Source organism: Epinephelus moara, chromosome 2, assembly GCF_006386435.1.
Source record: "Epinephelus moara isolate mb chromosome 2, YSFRI_EMoa_1.0, whole genome shotgun sequence".
In the NCBI taxonomy this organism is placed as follows: Eukaryota; Metazoa; Chordata; class Actinopteri; order Perciformes; family Serranidae; genus Epinephelus; species Epinephelus moara.
This window is the reverse complement of record NC_065507.1, coordinates 2,181,656-2,206,883: the sequence shown is the minus strand read 5'-3', so window position 1 is coordinate 2,206,883 and position 25,228 is coordinate 2,181,656. Positions and strand designations below refer to the sequence as shown.

General features: G+C 42.9%; 1 protein-coding gene across 1 annotated transcript; it reads right to left on the bottom strand.

The window, feature by feature from the left end:
- Window positions 1–1,444: 1,444 nt before the first annotated feature.
- Window positions 1,445–21,819, bottom strand: alp3 (alkaline phosphatase 3). The gene is made up of 11 exons (XM_050065676.1): window positions 21,709–21,819; window positions 19,080–19,196; window positions 17,010–17,125; window positions 15,439–15,613; window positions 11,473–11,645; window positions 11,243–11,383; window positions 10,138–10,207; window positions 7,859–7,993; window positions 5,638–5,829; window positions 3,553–3,669; window positions 1,445–2,060 (listed from the first exon to the last, which is right to left on the bottom strand). Exons 1-11 carry the CDS (start codon window positions 21,779–21,781, stop codon window positions 1,744–1,746), a joined length of 1,626 nt encoding a protein of 541 aa, XP_049921633.1. The 5' UTR covers window positions 21,782–21,819; the 3' UTR covers window positions 1,445–1,743.
- Between the last annotated feature and the right edge of the window lie 3,409 nt (window positions 21,820–25,228).

Here is a 25,228-nt window from a genome sequence, read left to right as displayed (position 1 = left end):
ACATTCAGATGGTAGGGTCAGAATTTGGTGTAAACAATATGAAAGCATGGATCCATCCTGCCGACATCTGTCGGTGTCTGACGCCAAAATCAGTGTAAATTACCATGCCATCCCTGAACTTCCAGAACTGACACAGGAGGAAACCTAGCACGTCATATTCTGACATGTAGGGCCACTGACCATCAGTATTTTTTTATCTGTACACAAAAAGAATGAGTGAGAGTGATTCCAGAGGTAATTACATGCTTGTACAATTTTTTTTGACGACATCTGTCACCGTGTGGTTGCCAAGCAACCAGTAGAAACTCCTGGGTCTAGCTCCTTAATTATAGTGCTCTGCAGGACGACTATTTCCCAAACAGTTCCTGTAAATGTGCCAGGGGTGAGAGTGCCATGACAACGGTATTTTGTGACATGCATGTTTAAACATGTGAAACTCAGGGTGGCTGTGGCTCAGAGGTAGAGAGGGTAGTCCACTAATCGGAAGATTGGTGGTTAAATCCTCGGCTTCTCCAGGTCACAAGTCAAAGTGGGCAAGATACTGAACCCTAAATTGCTCCCGATGGCTGTTCCATCAGTGTGTGAGTGCGTGTGTGAATGTGACACCATGTAGTGTAAAAGCGCTTTTAGTGGTCAGAAGACTAGAAAAGCGCTCTACAAGTGCAGTCTGTGTGCTTTATGCAGAAAATGAAAACCAGTCAGTTTGCTGTTAAAGCGTACATTCCTTCCTGCTCAAGGAAAACCACATATCTCTAAATTTGACAATATTAAATTTCATTAATTATTCAAAATCTGTAACCACTTATCCCGTTCAGATTCGCAGGGGGGCTGGAGCCTATCCCAGCTGACAATGGGTGAGAGACAGGGCTGACACATAGAGACAGACAATCATTCACACTCACATTCACACCTACGGACAATTTAGAGTCACCAATTAACCTGCATGTCTTTGGACTGTGGGAGGAAGCTGGAGCACCTGGAGGAAACCCACGCTGACACGGGTAGAACATTCATGTTCCACACAGAGGGGCCCCAGCCAGCCGACGGGTCGAACCCAAAACCCTTTTGCTGTAACGCCAACCACTGCACCACCATGCCTGATTTTAAATTGTTCATGTGTTCATTATTTAACGTCTTAACCTAAAGAAAAAAATCAAAAGCCCATTAGAGTAAATTAAAAATTGTTACAAAGCTGAAAACAACGCTGCTTTTCTTCTTTAAAAATGTAAAATTTTGAGATACGTGTTTTTCATGATTAGAAGATTCAAGGTTTGTATAAACTGCATATAGGAGCCATAAATGTCAACACGTGCTTCATTGTTAGTATGTATAGATCAGTTTATATTGAACCACAGCCCATTACGGGTAAACTGTCTATACAGGGACTGATTAATTGGTGTGACACCAAAATTCAATAAACAGCCAAACTGAAAACAAGATGAATTTACATTCAGTAGGTTTTTTAATGTAGTGTTGGAGGTCATTTTCTTTCATCAGCACATTCTGTATCTAAACCTAGACAGTTAGTTTTTTCTGCCTTTGTAAAACCAGGAAAACTCTATATTTTAGTATGTGGCCTCTAATGACTGAATTCTGTCTTAACAAGATGCTCTGCTACAGGCAACATAACCCTGGTTCAAGGGTTCACCTCCATCCCTGCTCACGCCTCTATGCCCCTGACCTCTGACCTCCCTGATGTGAAAAGTGGAGTGCGATCAATAGGGATCACCAGGAACAGCCAACCTACATCAGTACTGTAAGTGCCAGCAGCACGCTGAGAAGGCTACTGAGCAGAGCGGCTGAGCCACGAGCTGCCACGGCTCCGTTCCTGTTGTCGGTGAAGGTGGTGTGAACCGCAGGTGCTTCAGTTTGCCCCTGGCAGTGCCTCAGGTCAGCGCCCACGCAAGCAGCATAGCCCATGGCGTGGGCAATGTAGTTCTGCTCATGGACACCCTGGAAGAGGTGGGCCATGGGTCCGCGGGCGAGCACTGCCACATCCTCCCCGCTGTGGGTGGCCGATTCTGTGGGGACGGCAGCCAGCTGGACGTAGTCTTTAGTTTCTGGGGAGGCAGACAGAAATGTTGTGTTTATACAGCTCTGTCACCAGAGAAAATTGACGAAGTATATGAGCTGACTGTCATCTTGAGATGGGGGAACGGTGGATGGTGTGACACGCTGCAGACCACTGTTTAAAACCAAAAAATAATGAAACAATTGGTCTTGTTGTTTGTTGGTTTCAGTGTCTTCCAGCTGCGTTTTGCTCCCAAAATGAGGGTGTTATTTTTTTAGCAACCTGGCATTTGGATAGTATCCCAGAAAGTGGTTGTGTTTCTCGATGGGATTGTGCCACCAAGACCGGGTATTTTAAGCCAGAACATGATCTTTTCCGAACCATAACCATAAATTGAGCATAGTGTAAGTTCAGGCAGGACACGATGTCAAGCTCAGCTCACATCCCAGCTACATCAGCTGATCTCAAACAGCCCAATCAACTGATAGATCAGCTGATTGATGGAAGGGAGTCAGCTGATAGATGACATGATTCCTTTCTATGCAACCAATTGGCAACTCTCATTCAGGGCGCCCTATTTAAACTGCTCTGGCCTGCCTACTGTTGCTGCTTCCTCTGCAAGCTGCTTTGCAACCTGCCTCCACCCCAGCTCCTCCTTTTCATGCTGTGTCTGACTTATCAATGTCATTTCTGTTTGTCATTGATGCTGCTCTGTTCTGTTCCTGGGGGGTCTTTGCTGCTGCTCCAACTGCCTTAGGCTTTCCTCATTTGCACATGGAAGGGCAGAGAGGCCCCAGAGCAGAGCAATACCACCAAATATAATACTGCAAATAGAAATAAAGTTGTCGTTGACTAAAGTGGTCCTGACTTAAGTATTTTTTGTGACCTAACCACAGATTCAGTGTAAAGTTTCAACATATCTGCTACATTATAATGTACAAATGTATCTGTGATTTGCAGGAACTTACATACCGACACTTATTCTGGCGACTGGGCTGGTTTGCAACTTGTGCGCTGCCCCCAAGTGGCCAAAAAATCTGTTAATGCAGCTATAAATGAAGTGTGACAGCATTTTCTTACTAATGCTGAAAAGATGGGGTGGAATAGTCGTCCATGTGAGGAAGGTAAAAAGAGGAATACTTTTATTACATAACTACTTTCAGTATTCCTTTCTCACAGAAACAGGGACTTTATTGACTTTTATCATATTACCTTGACTGATCTGTCATTTTCCTTCTTTCTTTATAAAGAAAATCATGGAAATTGAATTAGAAAAAATGTCAGAGAAAGCGGAAGTACGACTGATCATATTATGAGGAAAGGTCACGCTGTATTATAGGACATGTAAAATGTAAAGGTCATTCTTGTTTTGAGATAGTTTTCATTCCCACTGTGTGTTTCCAGCTTTTTTGTCCTTGAATACTCCAAATAAAGAGAAGTACCTATGAGTTTTTTGATAAATGTTGTAACTGGTCGAGGAATTAGATAAACTGAGGTCTGTGATATCCCTGTGAAGAAATAAAGAAAGGAAGGTGTCTTACTGGTGTTGACATCGCGGATGTCCGGACGCTTGCCGTTGGTGATTTTGTGTCCAGGTCCGTTTCCATACATCAGTGTGGTGTAAGGCAACACGTCTGACGCCCACAGCGGAGATTTACCTGGAAAATCCAGAAAGACCATCAAATATTACCTTTGAGTCATCGTTGTCTGCTGCTTCGCTCTGCCTCTAAGTGCTAAACACACACACACAACCAAGAGGATGGCTCTCTGGGTCCCCAGGGTGCTGCAGGAGGTCTAGAGCTTGTTGAGTGTTTCTCTCCAGATGAGCCATTAGCCTGGCGAGTCTCCCCACTGATGAAGAGCTCAGAGTTTCACAAGCACATTAATCACTGCTGCACTGCTGGAAGGAGGAGGAGGAGGAGGAGGAGGGTAAAATAAGGACATGACTGGAAAAGAGTGTAGAAAGGTGGGAACAACACAACACAACACATGTGCTCAATCAGTACAGGCTTTGAAGGCTGATACAGAAACAGCTGTGGGCTGAAACTTTGCATATGAGCATTTTCAAGCCAAAAACCAAATCTCCAAAATATCATCGTTCATGCCGGCACTTTATTCTGGAACTTTACAAGACACTAAAATTCTTAACTGAAAACCAGCAAGAAAAGAAAGATATCGTAGAGTAATGGAGTCCTAAACAGAGAATAAAGTCACACTCCCTCTGTGTGTGTTGAAATCCGAGCTTCAATTTTTTTTTCAACACATTCTCACTGCGACCTCGTCACATGTCCACGTTTGGTCATGGACTCTCCACGTCCACATATGGCGTCCAAGGTACCCTGGGTGTGTTGGTTGTTGACGTTCTGGGACGCCGTGTCAACTTCAGCCTGTTACATGCATTGTCTGTTTTCAAAATACACTTCTGTTTTCACAGGAAATGTACAGTTTGCATACAGTCTCTTTCAAAATAAAAGCACTACGTCAGTACAACACCACGAGTTGTCGCATTTTTCCTTCAACAACAAACACAAATGGTTGGGTTTAGGAAAAAAGAACAGGGTTTGGCTTTACAATCTTACAGGAGGCAAACACCGGCCTCCCAGGTGAAAGTCGGTGGTTATTGGACCCATCCACTCTACTTGGAGTTTCAACGCCCTAACTTTCGTTCTTGTCTGGTCACATTTCCCCTAATGCCACCAGGTGCCCTTAAACTATAACAGTGACCAGCCGTGTATCATGCCAAAGTGAAATGAAGGCTTTTTTCATCTGTGTCTGACACCAGAAGTCACTGACCAAGCACTGGTGTTCGACGACTTCAGAGTCCAGAGAGACCAGGTTGGGTTTTTTTGTGGTAAGCCGGTCTGGCCGTGCGTGCATGTTAATGCATGTGTGTATCCCACAGGCTAGCACATCACAGCTGCAGTCGGTCATTTAAAAAGCTAAACAGCAGTGACATTTTAACACAATACAGACAAAGCAGTAAATCAGTTCAATCAGTGATAACAGCCTCTGTTCCTCTGTGAATGATCTGGGTTCATCTCAGGTTTTAAGCCTCCAGGTAAGCGAGAGTGTTGAAGGAAGGAGTGCGTAAGGCCGATAAAGAGACGCTCCGAAGGGATATTACCAAGCGAGACAGGCTGATAGAGTGAGGAGGACTAAGACAGAATCATGTAAGTGATAGAGAGAGAGGCGTCAGTGTCGATGGTCAGAGACAGGCAGCAGGAAGAGAGGCGAGGGGAAGGCGAGGGACTGAAATAGAAAGGCTGCCAGCTATATGTGTTTACCCGGGCTGTAATTGCAGGGGAGAGAAAGCAGAGGAAATGTCAAGCTGCTGGTGGCAGAGGCACACTGACACAGAGGAGGCAGGCATCACACACACACACACACACACACACACACACACACACACACACACACATATATATATACATAAAGACACACACAATAAGCAAAATGCCACCTTGGGTGTGTATTGTCATGAGACACAAACACACCTGGAGGGGAGAATGGATGGAGGTAAGGATGGAGGGAAGAAAGGAGGAATAAGGGAGCAGTGAGTTCATTTCACACACCTGCAGTACCAATTTAGGAAAGCAACTGAATACAGGAAGTCAGTTCATAATTACCCAGAATGCTCTGCCCACGGAATGGGTATCCATTGAAGGAGATAGGGTGGGAATGGTCAGCCATCACTATGGTGAGAGTCTCATGCTCTTTGGTGAGCTCAAGTCCCTTAGCGATGGCGTAGTCGAAAGCAACTGCCTCATGTAGCGCCATGTACGCCCGGCCGGCGTGGTGAGCCTGGTCGATACGCCCACCTAACCACAGAGAGAGGGAGGGGTTAATGAGGAGGGGTGGGGAGGGGTTTCTTTGTGTTAGTCTTAGTTATTGTCTTATTGTCTTTGTGTTTAGTTTGGTCTGATCAGCCAGTACATGTGTGTTGCCCCATGTGCTTGTGAATGATTAAGATTGCCACCTCAGAACTACACCTGTGTTTATAAAAAAAAAAAAAACTCGTGCCATTGCCTACAAATGTATCTCAAATTTCTTGACACTTGAATCAAACATTTCTCGAATGGTCTGAGACTTGACTCGGACTTGTCTCGACTGACTTGCAACTTAAATTTAACTCGCCCCCGTGATTACAGACTTTACTACAACTATACTATTACTGTGAATGAACTTCGCCACGCTCTAGTATAGTCATATAATTTGTTTAATATGGTGTAAGTTACATTGTAAAGGCGTGCTCTTATTTTGAAACGGAAAAGCCAGGAAGTTAGATTGTAAAGGCGGGTGCTTTTATTTAGTAGTTGAAGAGAAACCGAACGAATGTTGTGTACAGTGTAAATGCATCTTCACAACAAGAGTAAGGTTTCAGCACCTGGCTGATGAGGGCACAAGGTTTGTCTACATTTTATTTCATACTGTGTCTAATATTGTGTTGCTTTATAATTTTATTTTTAATAGTTTTCTGAGTTTAAATGAGCATGTGTGCTGCAAAATACTACATTGCTGTTCACCCAATGTGTTATGCTGTTTGTGATGCTGAGGAAGAAATGTAAGATTTTGTTTTGTTTCATATTAGCACATGGTACGTTTGGAGTTACATTATTGAAAATAAAGCTCCATGAACAATCAGCCAGAGAGCCAGACCATTAATTAGCTAGGGATGCTACAATGACTCTAAAGCCGACTCCAATTTGTCTCGACTTGTCTCCATAATGCTTTAAATTACGTAAGACTTGACATTAACTTTTTTCCGATGACTTGAGACTCCACTCTGACTTGAGGTTTGTTATCACAAATTGGAGACTGACTCTGACTTGTCTCAGACGATTTGAGACTTGTGATAAAAGTGTGATAAATCACTGAGGGGGATGGTGAGCTGTAATTTTTAATGAGCTGTCAAGACTGTACATAATCAAAGAAACCTCTGCCAAGTTTAAAATTAATGCGGATACAGTAGATGTGTGTGTGGGGGGGGGTGCGTTACAAAGTTGAGCCTTTGGGATCAATTAAAAATGCAATGCATCTCCCTTTAGATTGTTAAAGTGAGCAGACAATTTATTTAATATAGAAGTGAGTGTGAAAAATATCTGCTGGAATAAAACATAAATTGGGGACCCACTTATTCCAGCAGATAATTATAGATAATTATAATTTTTAGCACATCCTTCCGCTCCTGTCCTCTCCAGCAGCCATACTGGAGAGTGAAGACGACTCTGGTTAATAAGTTGTGGTCTCAGTGAGCTGTCAGTGACTGGCTGCACCATATGCCTGCTTCTATTTATACATTTGCCTGTTATTTTAAAGTCATTGTGAAGACACTCAGTAGCACCACGGAGTCCCCAGGCGGCTGCCTCAGATTAAAGGAGAGATGGATGAGGAGGGCCGGCGAGGCGAGGCAGCCATGTGGAACAGAAACACGTCAGACAACCACACTCAGCTCGCACACACTGCGGCAAACTCATCGAGCTGTATGCAGAATCAATGTGGAGCCACCAGATCCACTGCAGGTACATGCTGCTCTCCAATGCCTCGAATCTGGAGGTTGTTTCTGCACTACAGCTCAAATAATCAGGACTGAAGATGCTATAATATAAATGTAAACACATATTGATTCTTAGCAAACCACAACAATTACAAGTGTAACCCTTTAATTGTCACTCGGGGCTCCTTTGTGATTGTAACAGGATCAATGATTCAATTGATCCACCTGAACCAGCCACGTGTTTCCTCCCTATTTTTAGCAGAGCTGTCACCTCTCTGGGGATTTCATCGTCAAACCTTTGTGATTAAGAGGTGGGGGAGTGTATGGAAGGTGGGTGACGCTGTTGTCCTCACCCTCCACTAACAGGAAGAAGCCTTTCGGGTTTTTCTGGAGGATGCGAATGGCCTTTTCTGTGGTCTCGACGATGGACGGGTCCATCTTTGGGTCCCTCTCTGCCTCAAAGCGCAGATCACCAGGTTCAAACAGAGCTGGGGGAGAAAAGGACAGAGCAAATCACTCTTATGTAAAAACACAGTGTGTCCGTTTTATCAGCCCACAGAGGAGGTGCAGCAGAAAGGAAAGTCCCATCTCCCTCCTACTACTACTATTTTCAGTACACGAGGAGAGCTGAAGCACAGTGTGAGGCTACAATCCAAAGTCTCTGCAGCAACGCCTGAGCACTCAGTCCGGAAAAAGCCTGATGACTAAATCTCCACATTTCCTCCACACCATCACTCACCACAAAGAACTCCACAGAATAACTTTAAAATCTATAGTGGAGGAGGTGGAGGCACAGCGTGGCAGAGGAAATACTGAGATTTGAACACTGGGACACAAGTGGGCTGCGGATATGCAGGTTGCAGTTATTTCACAAGATAAAATTAAAGGAATAATTCTACGTTTCCTGTGAAGAGTCAGATGAGAAGAACAAAAGCCTTCATGCCAGTGCTGTGCACAGACGTTTTGCAGGGCACGTTCTCAAGTGGAAAAAAGGGCATGCCTTCCACAAATTGTTTGGCACATACGAAAAAATGTGCAAATGCAAAGTGCACCCTGTCGGGAGTTTTCTGTCTGCCAGAAGTACGTACAATACATTAGTGCACAGAAATGAGCAGGGAAAATGTCTGTGTCTTTATTATATGTCTATATATCTATACTACAGACACCCAGCAGCTGCTACACATTCACTTTCTACATTATTTATAACAGGCAACAACAAAGAAAACAACGCCATACTGTGCACACTTTAGTGCTCTAAAGTAAATAACATCACAATCAACAACTTACAGCTTTACACGTAATTGAATAAGGCTTTTCTCCAAATTAATAAAATAATAAACCAACCATTTTACTCTCTAAACTACGAAACAGGCCTGTGTTCAGCTGCAACAATCAGGCTAAGTGCATTCTCCTCACCTCACCTCATTCTCCTTTCTTTTTTAAATAGTCAGGCACTAATTCATATAATAATGTTCTAAATAAGCTTTAGATATTGTTTAAGAGAAATGTGAAATGTGCAGCCCTGCACTCCTCCTCTTCCCCTCTGCGCTCTTTACGCAGCACAGCCCCAAACTGCATGCCATTTTTGTTTAAATTAATTATCAGAGATGCAACATGGGAGTCGTAAACTTTAATTTCAGGTTGAGTTTTGGTTTATAAAGACATGTGGAAGTGGAAATGCAATTCAACGTTTGTCTCCACTTGCACCAGGCAGCTGGTGAACTTGAATCTAGCAGAGTTGGAGGGGGAACTGCCCATTGGTTCGACATCCCATTGTTCCGACCATATTAAACCCATTGTTCTGAAGTCCGTTCCGAAATCATCATGATGCCCTGTGGTTAAGGTCTGGTTAGGTTTAGGCACAAAAACCACTTGGTTAGGGTCAGGAAAAGATCATGGTGTGGGTTAAAATGAAAAAGAAAGTGACAAACACATAAGCCGTGAGCCTGCTCCGCCTCAAGCCTTTCCCAGCTGACCCTGCTATAAGGGAAGTTGTAGAGGGGCTCGACTCAAATGCAGCTGTCGTGCAAACAAAACACTTTTAAGTAAGAATTGATGCCGGGGGCCTTATCCAGACAGAGTGCAGGTGCTTGAGCACCACCTGGGGTCGATCTGTGCACGTGTTTGTTTCATACAGTATTTAGGTAAATATGAAGCTGAAGACAGCAGCCAAATAGCGTAGCTTAGCATAAAGACTAGAAGCGGTGCGTTTTCTTAACACAACCCACACAGAACAGGTTAAAGATGTTAACTAGGGAGTTTTGGAGCTGCGGGGAAGCGGGCTCTGTTACCTTCAGGCAGAGCAAGTAAATACTCTGAACACAGCAATCATAATAATGTGAAAATAACAGCTGAATGATGTCATGTGTTTTACTGACCCTGGATTCGCTTAATGGCTCTTGAATGTTGTTGAACCTTGAAAACATTATGTAGGTCAGTCGCAGTTCGAGGTACCACATTAAAGTGTGACATCACTAATACAAGATGAAATGAGTAAGCGTGTGAATGAGCCAAGGACACTACAGGCCTATTGATGTTGTGTTTTCAAGGGCGCAGAGGAATTGCTTCGCCTTCATGTAGCACAGTGACGCTCAAGAGGACAAAGGGAGGAACTAAAGAAAAAAGAACTCACCCATGAGGTAGTCTGTGGTTTCAGGGTCAACAGCGCTGAAGTCTGTTTGATTCCACACGTAGCGGGCTACCTGTGTCAGGACAAAAACATTCACACTGAGTGGGCGGAGGACGGTGAAAGGCTTTGTTGTGAGTCATCACAGGAGCTTTTCTTTGCCGTACATTTTATTCAATACTGTCCACAAATATAGCAATATAGTGTTTTTGTTTACAATCCTTGAACTCATGTGTAGCGTTTTTAAAAAGTCCAGCAACATTTCTATAGTCTGTAGAGCAGCTTTACTGCAGCGCTGATGTGTTTTGCGTTGGGACCTTCAACAGAAACGCATCAGTCGAGAATCAGGCAGAGAATCCCAGAGCCCATAGAGGCCTTGATGGCAAAAGAACAGTCACCTTCAGTTACCAGCCTTGACCAAAGGACGACTAGTGAGGGTAACTTTGAGGATCTCAGGTCACGACTGTTGAGCCTTCAAAGTTATTAAAATAATCTTAAAATCAATTCCAAAGTTAACTGGCAACTAATGGACGGAGGCAAGAATTGAGGTCATATACGACCCATGGTTTGCCCCAGTTAAAATACAAGCTGCAGCATTCTGCACTGGTTAAAGTCGAGCCCCTGAAGATTAACTGAGTCACATAAACAGTGTGTTACAGTAGTCGAGGTGCAATAACACAAAAGCATGAATGAGCCTTTCTAGGTCAGGAAAAGACACAGATTTCTTAGGTGGAAGTAGAGGGATTGTGTGAGCTCGTTGACATGTGGTTCAAAGTCCAGTTGAGAACCAAAAGTGATGCCTACATGTGTTGCTGCAGATTTTATATTGGTTGCCAGAGGACCAATAAACAGTTGTAATTTGCTTGTTAGGTGATCAGGGCCAAAGATTAATACGTCTGTCTTGTCTGAGTTAAGGTGCAGAAAATTATGAGTCATCCATTTCTTGACAGCTGACATCGACCGGCCACGTGTCACGCCGGCTTTTTTTCACGTCTGACGCCAGAAGTCACTGACCAAGCGCCAGTATTTGACAACTTTGGAGCAAGACCAGGTTGATTATTCTAATAGGTGACTTTAACTTCGACCAAATCCATTTCTCAAACAGTGTTACCTTTCCAACTTTCATGCTCTGCCACTCATTGATGAGGTTGCGTCCGTCCTTTCTTTTGCCCCTGCTGGAGTAATCCCTGGGATACTCTGGGTCCTTGGTGCCCTTCGGGGTCATGTACTTCCTGCCACCTCCAATGATCACCTGGAAACACACATACATTTAAACGTGACGTGTGAGTAATTGTTAACAGCTGATGATATGAGAAGGATATGCATCGGGGACAAGCTTACATCTATGTCAGTGTTTTTGACGAGCTGGGAGGCGATGTCGGTGCAGCCGTCCCTCTTGGCAGAGTCGGGCATGTCAGCATCACTGTACCACTTCCTGCTGGCGCTGTGGGCGTAGGTGGTTGCTGGGGTGGCGTGTTGCACCCGTGTGGTCGTAACAATGCCAACAGACTTACCTAAAAGATGGTTTCACATTCTTAACGTGTAGCACATGTGTACAGACCTATGTGCTCTATGTCTGTGTAATACATGCACACATGCACTTATGCACGGTTGATCCATTAATCCACATCTCTCTCAGTCCCCTACAGATTCTGTAGCCTATATTTAGACTATGTTGAGGTATGAGTTAGTAAATATACTCTTGCTCTTTTAACCACCTTGATGCCTAATATTGCTCTTTAAATCCCCCTTAAAGTCCCCCAGTGGCCAAGTAAAAAAAGACACAGTGGCAGACAGTAATGCACCACGGGGACGCAGAGATGAACGAGCTGGAAGCAACAAACACACTGCACCATCACATTTTCCTGCAAACATCTATTCACGTGTAATTTGAAAGATGCTTTAATCAAATAAAAATCTAAACATGGATTTACAGTTTCAGAGTCTCAGTACTGCACAGACTGACACATGTACAGTATGTTTTACCTATTTTTCCTACACATGGATTTTCCAATAAAAGCTTGGATTATATAACACATACTTCAACCCATTCATTCATTATCTGTAACCACTTATCCTGTTAGGGGTCACAGGGGGGAGCAGTGAGTGACAACAACACCACCCACATTTAAGAGTACTGTTTGCAGTGGAAACACTAGGGTCTACCATGTCTGAAGGGTTACTGTTGGTTCCAAAGGTACCATAACGAAAGTGTTTGATGGAAACGGGGCTTTAGTGTCAGTCCTGTGATAGTCTGGTAAACTGTCCAGGGTGTACCCCATCTCTTGCCCACTGTCAGCTGGAAAAGGCTCCAGACCCCCCACGACCCCTAACAGGATAAGTGGGTACAGAAATAAATGAGTTTTTCAAGAAAAAATGGTGCAAGTCTCTTTTTCGGGTTTTCTTGCTGGTTCTTTCAGTCTTCCATGATCGGAAACTGAACAGACTTTGCATTGTTGACTGACTGAAAACATCATCGTAGGCTCTTGGAATTTGTGATGAGCATTTTCCCATTTTTTTGACAATTTATAAGCTAAAAAATTAATTGTTTAGTCAGGTTAATAATGGTGAATGTATTAAATTCAAACTATTTAAGTGGTTTGCATTATGAATTTCAGCACTTGAACAAACAAGTGACGTTCCTTTTTTCAGATTGTGTCATTAAAAAAAGAGTCGAGTGAAGAGAGGAGGAGCGCACACCAGGGTTGGAGAGGTGCTGACCATCGACGAAAATGTAACTTGAAAAAAGATGTCAGGTGCACACTCTAAGACTCGATGCAAAAATGTTTTCTTTTATTCGAGTACCAACGTTTCGACTAGACCGTCTTCATCAGGGTCGGTCTGATGATGAAGACGGTCTAGTTGAAACGTTGGTACTCGAATAAAAGAAAACATTTGTGCATCGAGTTTTAGAGTGTGCACCTGACATCTTTTTTCAAATAAAAAAAGAGTCACCATCTTGTCTATCACCTTGTGACACCTCAAAGATACCTTGCAGCCCCCACAGCTCCTGACCCTCAGCTGGTTATAATGGTCCTCTCCATCAGTGTAAAGGTTTAGTGGGACCATCTGAGGACTTTGCCACAAGGGCCATTCCTACAATGTGTTTTTATAACATCAGAAACTTAACCTAACTTCCTTGCACTAACACATACACACATTCACACACCTGAGTCTGCAGTACTGTGCTGAGGTCAGGGCCGCGGCATGCTGTGTGTGTGTTATTAGATATTTATGGCCGTTGATAACAGTGGAACACAATAAAAGTCAAGGTGCTTCCCTGTGCAGCACATTACCCTGCAGTGTAACCTGCGGCCTCGGGCTGCTGTTGCTCCCAGCTCCCTGGCGGCCCCTGTAATGCCGCTCAGACGGGGCACCGCGGCTCACAGCAGAGCGCTCAGCTGTAAAATCGGGTTTTGCTGAGGCCGTATAAGAGCTGAGGGATTTTCTTTTGTCAGGAGCCAGAACTAAAGTGTGACACGGCAGGGCTGTGTGTCAGGTATCTGCCTGCTCCCCGACAAAGAGTCACCAAATCCCATTTGTTACTTCAATCACAGCAGCGTTTGAAGACATCCTGCTGCATTATACCCTCAGTAGTGTCAGCTGTGCCAGTTTTGCTCATCTGAGTCTGTTTACATTAGCAGGAATGATCACCATCATGAGTGTGATAGTTGTGTCAGCTCATTGTATTTGCTGTATTTTACAAGTGTGATATTCAGCATAATGGGCCGACTGGTCAAACAATAATGCATTTGTTTTCCACTTAAGTCTGAGTAAAACACTGATCACAATGATTTTGTTGCAGCAGACCAACACTCATCTTTTTATCCATAAACCTAAGACCTAAACGTCAACCATCTTTAGATGAACTGATGCAAAGGTGAAGAAGTGTGTGCAGGAATCACAATTTTTTACTGAGTTAACTTCTTCGGGACCTGATTCCCTGCACCACTAAATAAGTGGGTGTGCGTGTCATCTTTGACTCATCATGCACACAGACCTTGGAGTCCTCCCCCAGAAAAAATTAGTCGAGTAGACAGATGGTTAACAGGTGGTTTGTTACTTATGGGTGAGCAATTTTATCTTGAGGAGGCCCAGATCACATTTTTTAAGATAATAAAAAGCTAAAAGTACAGAAATTAATTAAATTCAGAGCCATCTTTAACATTGACCTGTCATTGTTTATATAAACTTGAGGATCTCTGAATCTGTTTTTACGTCTGGAACCTCCCGTCTACAACAGCCTTGAGACGCGCTCTCGTTTGAGGACTTGGCTCAGATTCCAGAGTTACTTAAGGAATCTGATCCCGTTTGATTCGGCAGTGGGAACCTCCGAACCACCAGCCTTTGCTGACGTCGATCCCAGCAGGATTTGAATCCTGGACCCTCCACATGGAAGACAAGTGCTCTAACCACTACACTAGAGAGGCCCCCACATTACGGAGCTCTTTACACTTGCATGGAATTGCAATTTTTGGCAAATAAATATTTTAAATATTATTAAATCAGTTAGTAAAGTGGAGAAGACTGTAGCCATAGTGCCTCTGCATTCTCCAATAAACTACATTCATCTTCCAGTGAATTTTGAATATGAAACACGAGGTATTAAAAATAGTCATTGTATTGATTATATCAATTTAATAATGTCATTTTATAGTTACATTTATTAGATGTGTAAATTAAGTATTCGTATAATGCTTCTTCTTTGGTCTCCATGACAACTCAGCAAGCACCATCTGCTGAAGAAGGCCACAAAATGCCTTCTTCAGCAGATGAAGGCTGGGCCCTGGGAGAAATCTAGTAGGTGGACCATGAGTTAAACAGTTTCAGCTTTCAAGGACAAGAGTGAATCTTTGAGGTCAACATGTTCGCATGAGTTTTGACCCTTGGATGATTAGTGTTAATAAATATATAACACTGATATGATTTGTTCATGTTATACTGTGTTATCAGTGGCTTCACAGGAGGAGTTATAAGTGTTGTCTCTGCCTACAGCTTCATCACAGTGATTTATAAACCATTTATTAAATGTTTATATGGGGCTAATAAATGCTAAGGAGGGGAGTTTCATTTTAAGACTGTTCTAACGAAGGTAATCAGTCCTATTAGAGCATCGATCATATTGTCACATAGTGTTTGGTGCCTTAGATAATAATAATAGTTATAAACCTACAGAATTGTTTTCTGAAACCCAAGGATTACAGACATGAATAATAAAAGTATAGACTGTTTCTTCTGTGTTAACACTACCTTATAGTTTTACTCTATCATTAATGTTTGTGTTGTCCTGCTGCAGTATTGTCTTACCTGCATCTTTGGCCCACTTCAGGATGGACGTGACCTCGTTGCCCTTCTGAGTCTTGCACACTCCGTTGCGAGCTGCTGCACTGACTCCGATGGTGTTCAGGTTAGTTTTCACTCCACACAGATATGCTGTGGCCGTGGCTGCACTGTCTGGGATCTGGAAGTCCACACTGTAGGTCTGCACACACACACACACACACACATACACACACATAAATAGAGTGCAGTGATGGAATAAATGCACTACTGGTTGCTCAGCAGAAGATGATAATAAGATACAAGAGAGAAAAACTGAATATAATAAGAAATGGGCAAACAGGGAATTAAGCGTAACAATAAGCAACAATTACAGCGCTGTAATCTATCAAGTAAATGTACCCAAACAATGAACTGCAAATTAATCTTTTAAATATCTGCTTACAGCTTTTTGAACCACTTTTCTTTCTCTGAGCGACTTTCACTCTTCGCTCGCACACACAAATGACAAATGATGGATCTTTTCAGCGTCGTCTTGTTTTGAAAGTGTGTTTAATCTTTGTAAAACATTAAAAAACATTTTAAAAACTATTAATTTGCATAAATAAGCGCATACACACAGGTGGTGCAGAATAAAGGCTGGGGGTGAACTGAGGCTGAACCAGGCAGGGAATGACACCATGAACACAGAAGAATTGACGAGGTACAAAGTGAAACACACAGGTATCTATACATACACAGAAAATGAATCACAAGAACGAGACACAGATGGAGGAGGTGGACACAGGCAAAAGGAGGGAAATGGAGATTGGTTGACAACAAGGGTGTGGACAGGTGTGAAGGGAGGACTCTGGGAACAGGGAAGGACTAACGAGACAGGTGTGACAGAAAACAGGCGGGAAAACACCCAAAGACAGGAAGTAGAACCAGACATGACGCATGAGGAGAGAATCTACAAAATAAAACAGGAAACAGATTCAACATGAATAAATAACATGAAACAAGGAAGGAGACAAACAGAAAACCTCAAAACAAACTCCACAAGATAACAGAATATGAACTAAAACCAGGATCATGAAAGTGTTTGGTTTGTCCATTCTGGGCTACTGTAGAAACATAGCGGTGAACATCTCTGTGGACGAGGACCCACTCCATTTGTAAATATCAACAGCTCATTTTAAGGTGAGAAAAACACAGCAATTCTTATTTTCAGGTGATTATACACTAAAGAAAAATACTTTTTATATTGTGGTTTTTTTCTGCCAATATATCCCCCTAAATCCTACACACTGGACTTTTAGTTTATCCCAGCTAATCCATTATTTAATATACCTCTAACATGGCCACAAGGCTGACATTCATATACAGTTTAGGGTCTATAGATACCTGGGGTCACACTGTAGGTTGTACCTGAGATAAATGTGTGAACTGGGGCTGTATACACCTGCGCAGTTAGCTTTACATCTGTCCAGTCATCCTTGTGTGTGTGTGTGTGTGTGTGNCTGTCCAGTCATCCTTGTGTGTGTGTATGTGTGTGTGTGTGTGTGTGTGTGTGTGTGTGTGTGTGTGTGTGTGTGTGTGTGTGTGTGTGTGGTTACCTTAGCTAGTCCCACATTAGGGAAGGTGTCCATGGTCATCACTGTCTCCTCTCCTGTCTGGTTCTTCAGCTGTCCCTTGAGGATACGAGCCGCAGTGATTGTTGTGATTCCCATTCCTGATGCACACACACACACACACACACACTAACAATTTATCTATGTCCACATAAAAAGAACTCATACAATGACACAAATATTGAAGGTGCAATAGAATACATTTGCAAAGTCATGGACCAGTGACATCGGTATTCACAATGAAAAACAAAGCACAGTTCTAATTAGCAGCATCTCCGCCGTATATGGTGACTGTTAATGACATCAGAGCCATTTAGCCCTCTTTTTTAGGCATCCCAAGTTGTTGAAGCCCTCTAATGACCAACCTGGGAACGTGTCCCAGGCTGCCAAATGTAGTCTGCAACAGAGTCACCAATATTCTAACATCTAAATCACTATTATCAAGCCGCAGTTCCTTTTATATTGAAAGTCAGTGACACAAGTGTAACCTTTGACCCCGTGGTCACACTGGTCACCGACGTGGAGGACTCCAGCCATGAAACTTTGCAGCCCGAGGATGAAGTGGCAGCCTACATGGAGCTCAAGACACCCAAGGAGGATCCTTTGGAGGTTTGATGGTGGTGGAAGGAGCATGCTAACATGTTTCATGTGTGACATAATGACAGGTAACAGTTCGATTCTGGTACTGAGCTTGACGGGTATGGGTGGGTGCGGGTTTTTAAAAATGGACCCATGCGGGACTCTGGTCTGCACCTATAACCTAGATCTCAGATGGTATTCAGGAGTTGTTGGGGGCCTCCTTCAAGTCAGAGTCAAAGATGCAGGCTGCCTCTGAATCTGGTGTGCTGGAGGACAGGTGTTAAAAAGTACCTGGGTCACTGTTACAGAGATGAAACATGGAAGCTTCTCAGTGTCATTCTGGACAGCACTCTTTCATTGAACCCCAAGTAAAAACATTACCCAGACTGCTTTCTGCCACCTCCGCAACATTTCCAGTCTCCACCCATCACTGTCCCAGTCCAGCACTGAGGTCTTGGTCAACATATTCCTTACATCCTGTATTGACTACTGTAACACAGTTCTCTCTGGCCTCCCCGCCGAACTCCTCACAGACTTCATATCATTCAAAACTTTGCTGCCCATCACCCCCATTCTCATCCAACTACACCAGCGCCCTCTTCACTGCTGGACTGACTACGAAACCCCTCTGCTCACCCTCAAAGCCCTCCACAACCTAGTCCCCACTTATCTCTCTGACCTTCTCCAGAAGTACACCCCCTCTTGCTCCCTTCGCTCTTCCTGTGCTGGTCTCCTGACCATTCCCACCTCACGCCTCAGCACCATGGGCACCAGGGCTTTCAGCTACACTGCTCCCAAGCTCAACAATATGTGTCTGCCCAATTCATGTCTCGTGTCCTGTATGTTATTTTATGTTCTGTAAGGTGACCTTGTGTTTTCAAAGGGACCTTTTAAATAAAATGTATTATCATTCTTTGCTATAAGGTCCACTTTTCTGTCACGACATGCTATGTACACTCCTTTGTCAGCATTACAGCCATTCAGAATGTGTGACACTGTTTCAGTGATCTGTTGTGTGGCGTGACACACACAGTGAGGAACCTGAGTCATGGGCAACCAGATGGAGAGGTTGAGTAGTGGGAGGGACTGGTAGTCAAGCTTTTACTGTGAATGTGACAATGTCCTCATTGAGTGCAGTGTTTGAGGAATGAGTGAGAAACAGAATGATGAGCATAAGGAAGACGTGCAAGTTTTGTTTTTCATACACACACACACACACACACACACAAACACTCTTCTATTCATTCAAGCCTCGATAAACTTACACTTCCTCTATAATAACTGAAGGTGTCCTGCTGCATATCTTATTGTTTTCTCTGAAATAAATATATGTATTTGCACTGCACATTGGTGAAACAGACAGGAAACAGCTGAGACTAGGCCCCCCCAAAAAAAGGTCAGACGTCTAGGTTATGCGTATCTTACCTTTTCAGCCAGCTAAGAAAGTGAATGTTATCAGTGTGTTGTGTGACCTACCATCTCCGAGGAAAAACAGGATGTTCTTGGCCACATTGGTGTTGAGCTTCCTGTCCAACGCTGACTGCAAAGTCTTCCGGGCCTGTGACCTCCAGAACTCTGGGTTCTCCTCCTCAACTGTGGGCAAACACACAAATCAGACCGGTGTCAGTGCAGAAATAACGTTATTAAAGGTATACTGGCAGAAATGGAAGGAAGAGACTTCTTTGGACAGTTCAGCTCCTGGCAAAGTCTAACCGCGAGAAGTTTTAGCTGGATGCAATTTGCAATCCTCATCATTAGCTGCCACTAATTCCCCCTAAATCTTACACACTGGACTTTTAATGTTGTGAATTGTGTAACTGGTATGTTATTCCTGAGCAGTCAGATCATGTAAATCCTACGCTGGGGGAGAGTTTGGAGTTTGAAACCGAACGATGTCTGCCTGTAGAACAAAAGCTGCAGATTAAAGCACAACATGCACTTTTTGGGGAATCACATCTCAACTCTCCTTTGAACAAACTTCAAACTTAATTGTGACAGATACAGAAAGTCAAAGAGTTGTTCTGTATTTGTGTGCATCCTGCAGAGATCAGTGGGAAAGGAAATTTTAAAACACCCAGTCAACAGCTCTTTGTTGAGGCCCTCTGGGACCTGAATGTGCAAATGTGCATTAGCATGTTTGTTTGTAGTTGTCATACCTCCCTCATGTGCTCTGCTATCTGCTGCAGCACATCTCTCTGAGCTGTAACACAGAGTTTGATACAGTGGTCCACTAACAAGCAGTAAATGCTGATAGCAGCCAGTTGTGCAACTCTACACATACTGAGTATGCTGATTTGAAAAGTTTAGAAACCCTTTACAAACCGAGTGGGTAAGAAGGTGTACTAAAAGAGTGAGTGACTGTAAAGGATGAAAGGAAAGGTGGAAGTTGGAGAATCCTTCAGGAGAGTGAAATGAGAGTAAAAAGAAAGCACAAAGAGAGAGGAGAACGTGAGCCCTGAATGGGTGATGATTAAGTTTTAAAACAGCACACAGAAACACAGAGAAGAGGTGGGACTGCAGGGTGGAAACGTGAGGATCAACGCATCAAACTCAACATTTTCTCTTTGATCTGCTTCTTTGTGTGTAAGTACGAGAGGGGAAAACTAGAAAAGTATCAGCGGTTTATGTGCCTACACTGCTGAAAATGTGCTGCTGAAACACTTGGAATAGTTGAAATACTGAAACTGTTAACTTTGTAGTGTAGTGGCAGTCGAAATACAAATCTTAAGGAAGTGAAGAAAGCTAATGTGTTTGCTGAAATGCACCGAAAGCAGTTGAAGTAGATTAAAAAATAAAAGTTGCAGGATGGAGCCGAAGAAGGTTTTTCATTTCTTTCAAAGGTGAATGAAGTTGAAGAGTTTGATGAAGTGTTAGCTTTGATAGCAGCTGTACTGTACTGCCAGCTGAAAGAGTAATAAATTGGAGGAATGAAAAGGAGAACGCTTGACGTGTGAGCAATGTAAGCAATTGAGTCGCTAGGCTAATTTATACAATGTAAAATGGCATAGGCTTGTGCTAATAAAGTTAGCATTTGATATTTGTTCATGAGCTCATGACCATAGGTGAGAGTTGGGATATAGATGGACCAGTAAATCAAAAGCTTTGCCTTCTGGCTCAGCTCCCTCTTCACCACGACGGTCCCACACAGCGTCCACATCACTGCTGACGCCAAGCCAAACCGCCGATCCATCTAAAAAAAAACCCATCAGTATAAAAACATCAGCTCCTGGCTAAATTGTTATTTTAAATTGGTATCAGTATTGGCCCAGAATTTCAAAATCGGTGCATCCCTAATTCAATTGGAAAGTTTGTACATTTTATTATCATTTCACAATGTCATGTATTATTTTATTGTTTATTACTCTGAACTTGTTCATTTGTGATTCTTTTTTTGCTTATTAATTTATATGATTACTATAATACCAGAACATGTTGCTAAAAAGAAAACTAGCACATATATTTTTCTTGTTTTCCTACTGTTTGCTAGGTTGTTTATTTGCATACAGGCAGTACTTTGACTGTTGAGCTGCAGAAAACGACATGTTTTCTTTGTGTGTGTGTTTGTGTGGGAGTTTCCTGAAATACACACACATACACAAACATTGAATGGAGAGGTGTCAGAGCGCGGGGGCTGCCCATGGACAGGTGCCCTGAGCAGTTAATGGTCAGGTGCCTTGCTCAAGGCGCCTTGTCCAGGAGGCAAACTAGCACTTCTCCAGCTACCAGTCCACGCTCCATACTTGGTTTGGACAGGGATTCAAACTGGTGACCCTCTGGCTCGCAACCCAAGTCCCGATGGACTGAGCTACTTACTGCCATATGGAATATGACAGAGGTTGAAGGGGGTGAAGAGCAGCTGACAAAGGTCAAAGGTCAAAGGTGGGTGGAATTTTCAGAGTTTGAGCATTCGAAGCATCAAAATAGGTTGAAAAAAGTATTTACAGAATTCAGAAAGCTAAATGAGCTGAGTTTGACCAAAGTTTCCAGTAGAAAGTCGCCTATAAGGATGTTGGAACGTCACAAAAGAAGAAGGTAGAAGAAGAAGAATAAAGATGAAATGTTAAGAGTAAACACAGACAAGTTCACAAAACAAATCAGAACCTACCTTTGGCACTGGATGATCCAAACGCCACCAGCAGCAGAAAGAAGGCCGAGACGGTCACTTTAGTCAACTCCATGGCCACGTTCGGGCTGTGCAGGCGCTCGTCTAACCTTCCCAGAGATCACCTCCTTGACTGAAATATTGCTTGTCTCCAATCACAGTAGCTGCCAGTCAACTTTAACAGCATGTCATAAATGGATAATGACTCATTCGCCTTTGGCAAATTTATGGCCTCTGACTGAAAAGACTGTGCCGCGGTTTGATCAGAGCCAAAACAGGAATAAAGGAGGTGAAAACACAAAAAGCTAAATGACTAACAGAATGAAGAGTAAACTGGGAGTTGAGATTCTGTGCAGCATGTGTCAGTTTGATCCAGTAAACAGTATTTGACAAACAGTTTAAACCTAAATAATTAATTATTGACAGTAGTTAAAGCTCCAGTAATAATGCTTAATGATAAGAGTTTATTGAAGGCCGTATTTATGACTCTGTGATCAAAGGAATGGGAGTGAATGTACCAAGCAGCAATGGAAAGAGTGTGTTTGTGTGTGTGTGTGTGTGTTTGTTCTAATCATTAATGGACTGTATCCGACAGATAATGCAGCGGGGGGGCACCGTTATGTAAGCGAGAAAGACAGACACTGAGCTGATCGGCACAAACACTCAGCCATCATCTATTTCCCAATGATACATTAAGAGAAGAGCGTTTGTGTCAGCAATCATGTTTCATTTGATTGCTTGTCCAAAAATTTCTCCATCATCGCAGACGGTGATGAAATAAGAGGTAACATGGCAACCGATGCCAAAGCGTGTTTTACTTCTTATTCAACAGGTAGCGTGCGTCACACTGATAATGGGACATTTATTAGAGCTAATTTGATCCCCTAATGTTCCCCTAAGAGTTCGCTGATTAGACTTGTAAATGAGGATGGGCCACTGATGACGAGGGCTGTGGTAATTTGTTAATATGCACAGTGGGTTTCACTTACACACAGTAATTAGCCAGGGATTATGTAGGCTATTTTCTCTCACCACTGTCAATAGGAGCAGGTGGAGATACTGAAAGGAAAGTATTTACATTATACTGTACATACATTTTAGTAAACTTTTAATCATGATGTTTTCTGTATGTTTTTTTTATATCTTTATACTAATCCAGTTATCCATGTTAGTCTGGAGGTTTACACTGGTGTCCTCTCACAGAGTCGCTGATTCAAACTAAACTTTCATCTCTGTCAGAGAAAACTGATCTGAGTTCAGACTGTTTACTTACAGCACAGCTACACTCACAGATAACTGAGCCTCCTACCTGCCTGTCAAACACCATCAACCCACAAACCTGCTCCAGACACTCCATATCTGAGAGGAGTCCTGCTGGGTGAAGCTGTGAGGTCTGGTGGCTGCTTGCTCCGCTGCCATTCAGCAACTAACAAGCGGAGCTAGCTGCTAACAGCCACCACTGCAACTACGAAACTCCACAATTCATTCAGCAGCTCCACCATCCACAGTCAGACACACGGCTGATTATTTACCGCTGATTTACATCTCACAACTCGCACCAATGGCTGATGCTGCTCTGGTGTGAGTGTTTCTGCTGGCTACTGAAACATCCTGGTGCAGACTATTTACTGGAGTTTACCAGCCTGTTGCTCATGCGGCATTTGAAGATAATGACGAGCACGGCTGCTCTCGGCTTTCAATGTCCGATAGTCAACTGCGAACATTTTCATCTCGTCTCGTCAACGAAAATGAAACATAGATTTTGTTTTAGTTTTTATTATCAAGATCTATTTTTAACTCGTCATCGTCTCATTTTCGTCATGGAAAAAGTCATTGCTGAAAATTTTCGTCAGTTTTCGTCAACGAAATTAACCCTGAGGATAAGGACATTTTTGTATGTTTTGTGGCGGATAATTAACACTATTAATAATGTTTTGAAAAGTTTTCAAGAAACATATATTTATATTTTATTTTGGATCAGGTCTTGTCAAATAAGAAATAATGCCTAAAGCAGAAGTTCCAGCTGGTGGGTCTATTTTGAATGGACCGCAAGTGATTCACAAACGTGTGTAAAAAAAAAAAAAAAAAACACTTTATTTTTAAGTACAGTTAATTTCCAGCACAGACATTATATTTTTAGATGCTCTTTCCTGCTGTAGAGTGAGTGACTAACGGACAAATGCGAATGCAAGTGTAACCCTGAGTGTATTAAGCTGTGTGGACCTTGAACCAATGACTAAGGAAATATTTGGACCCTGTGGCTGGACCAGTTGGGAACCACTGGCCTATGGCCTGCATGATCTGGAAGATCAGGGACTCCTGTAACTGAGTATTTCAACACTTTAATATCTTTACCTGTACTTGAGTAGCAGCTCTGAGACGTGGCTGACATGTTGTCAATAACACTGATGAAGAGACGTGACCACACTGAGTCCTCACCGGTGTGGGTCTCAGCAACCAGCGGGACGGCAGACTGTTGCACACACCCGCTGCCATCTGCTACTCAGTTATGATTCATGATGGTGTGATGTAAGCTCATTACTTTACTGTACACACACCGGTGTGTGTCTGTGTGCTACTGCAGGGATCCCAGTGGGGGGTAGAAACAGGTCATGACAGCAGTTAGTCAGGTAGAGCAGAGAAAAACAGTCAAACATGACAAAATGGACAGAATATCGTTCGCGGGAAACATTAGTATGAAAATCTTCAGGTAATCAAAGAGAAAACGGTCCTCAGTATAAAGGTTGTTATATGTTGATCTACACTCAATTTTCCCTTTTCCAGTGATAGCAAATAATAAAATTCTCCTGTCTCCCTTTTAAAGTAGCTTGTCGTGATGTTAAGGACGCTACATGAGTGTAGTATGGCATTGGGAGGTCAATGCAATCAAGTCATCATTTAAACCCTCCACAGTTGGCTGATTGGTGCAGCATCTACCTGCCAGGCTCAGTCCAGTCTGAGTGGACGTTTCACACTTGTACTCTGTGGTAAAAGGTGAATTTGAGAGACTTTGGATGGTTTTGTGTCACTTTGTCAGTTGTAATGTTCTCTGACTGAAATGGACCATTGACAGACCAGGTTCTAGGCTGCCTTGGATGGAGGGAGGGCAATAACACAACCAAAGACTGGTGTTAATATCTGCTAATATGAGTGTTCTTTTGTTTTTATCTAAAGCTAAAGTTAAAGACATCTGAGACTTAGCCCAGACCAAACAAGCTCTAGTTTATGCTTTTCTAATGCACACTGGCATCTTATTTACATGTCCTCATTGTTGGAAATTTAAAATGTGTACATTTAAGAGTATCAATAACCTTAATACAGTGGTGTGAAAAAGTGTTTGCCCCCTTCCTGATTTCTTACTTCTTTGCATGTTTTCCGCACTTAAATGTTTCAGATCATCAAACAAATTTAAACATTAGTCAAAGATAACACAAGTAAACACAAAATGCAGTTTTTAAATGAAGGGTTTTATTAATGAGGAAGAAAAAAATCCAAAGCTACATGGCCCTGTGTGAAAAAGTGT

Excerpts from the sequence above, each read along its gene's own strand:
- alp3 (XM_050065676.1), bottom strand. The coding sequence starts at position 21,781 with ATGGAGTTGACTAAAGTGACCGTCTCGGCCTTCTTTCTGCTGCTGGTG. Across the intron at positions 15,614-17,009 it reads CTAATGTGGGACTAGCTAAG|ACCTACAGTGTGGACTTCCA; the intron begins GTAACCACACAC and ends GTGTGTGTGCAG. Across the intron at positions 11,384-11,472 it reads TCAAAAACACTGACATAGAT|GTGATCATTGGAGGTGGCAG; the intron begins GTAAGCTTGTCC and ends GTGTGTTTCCAG.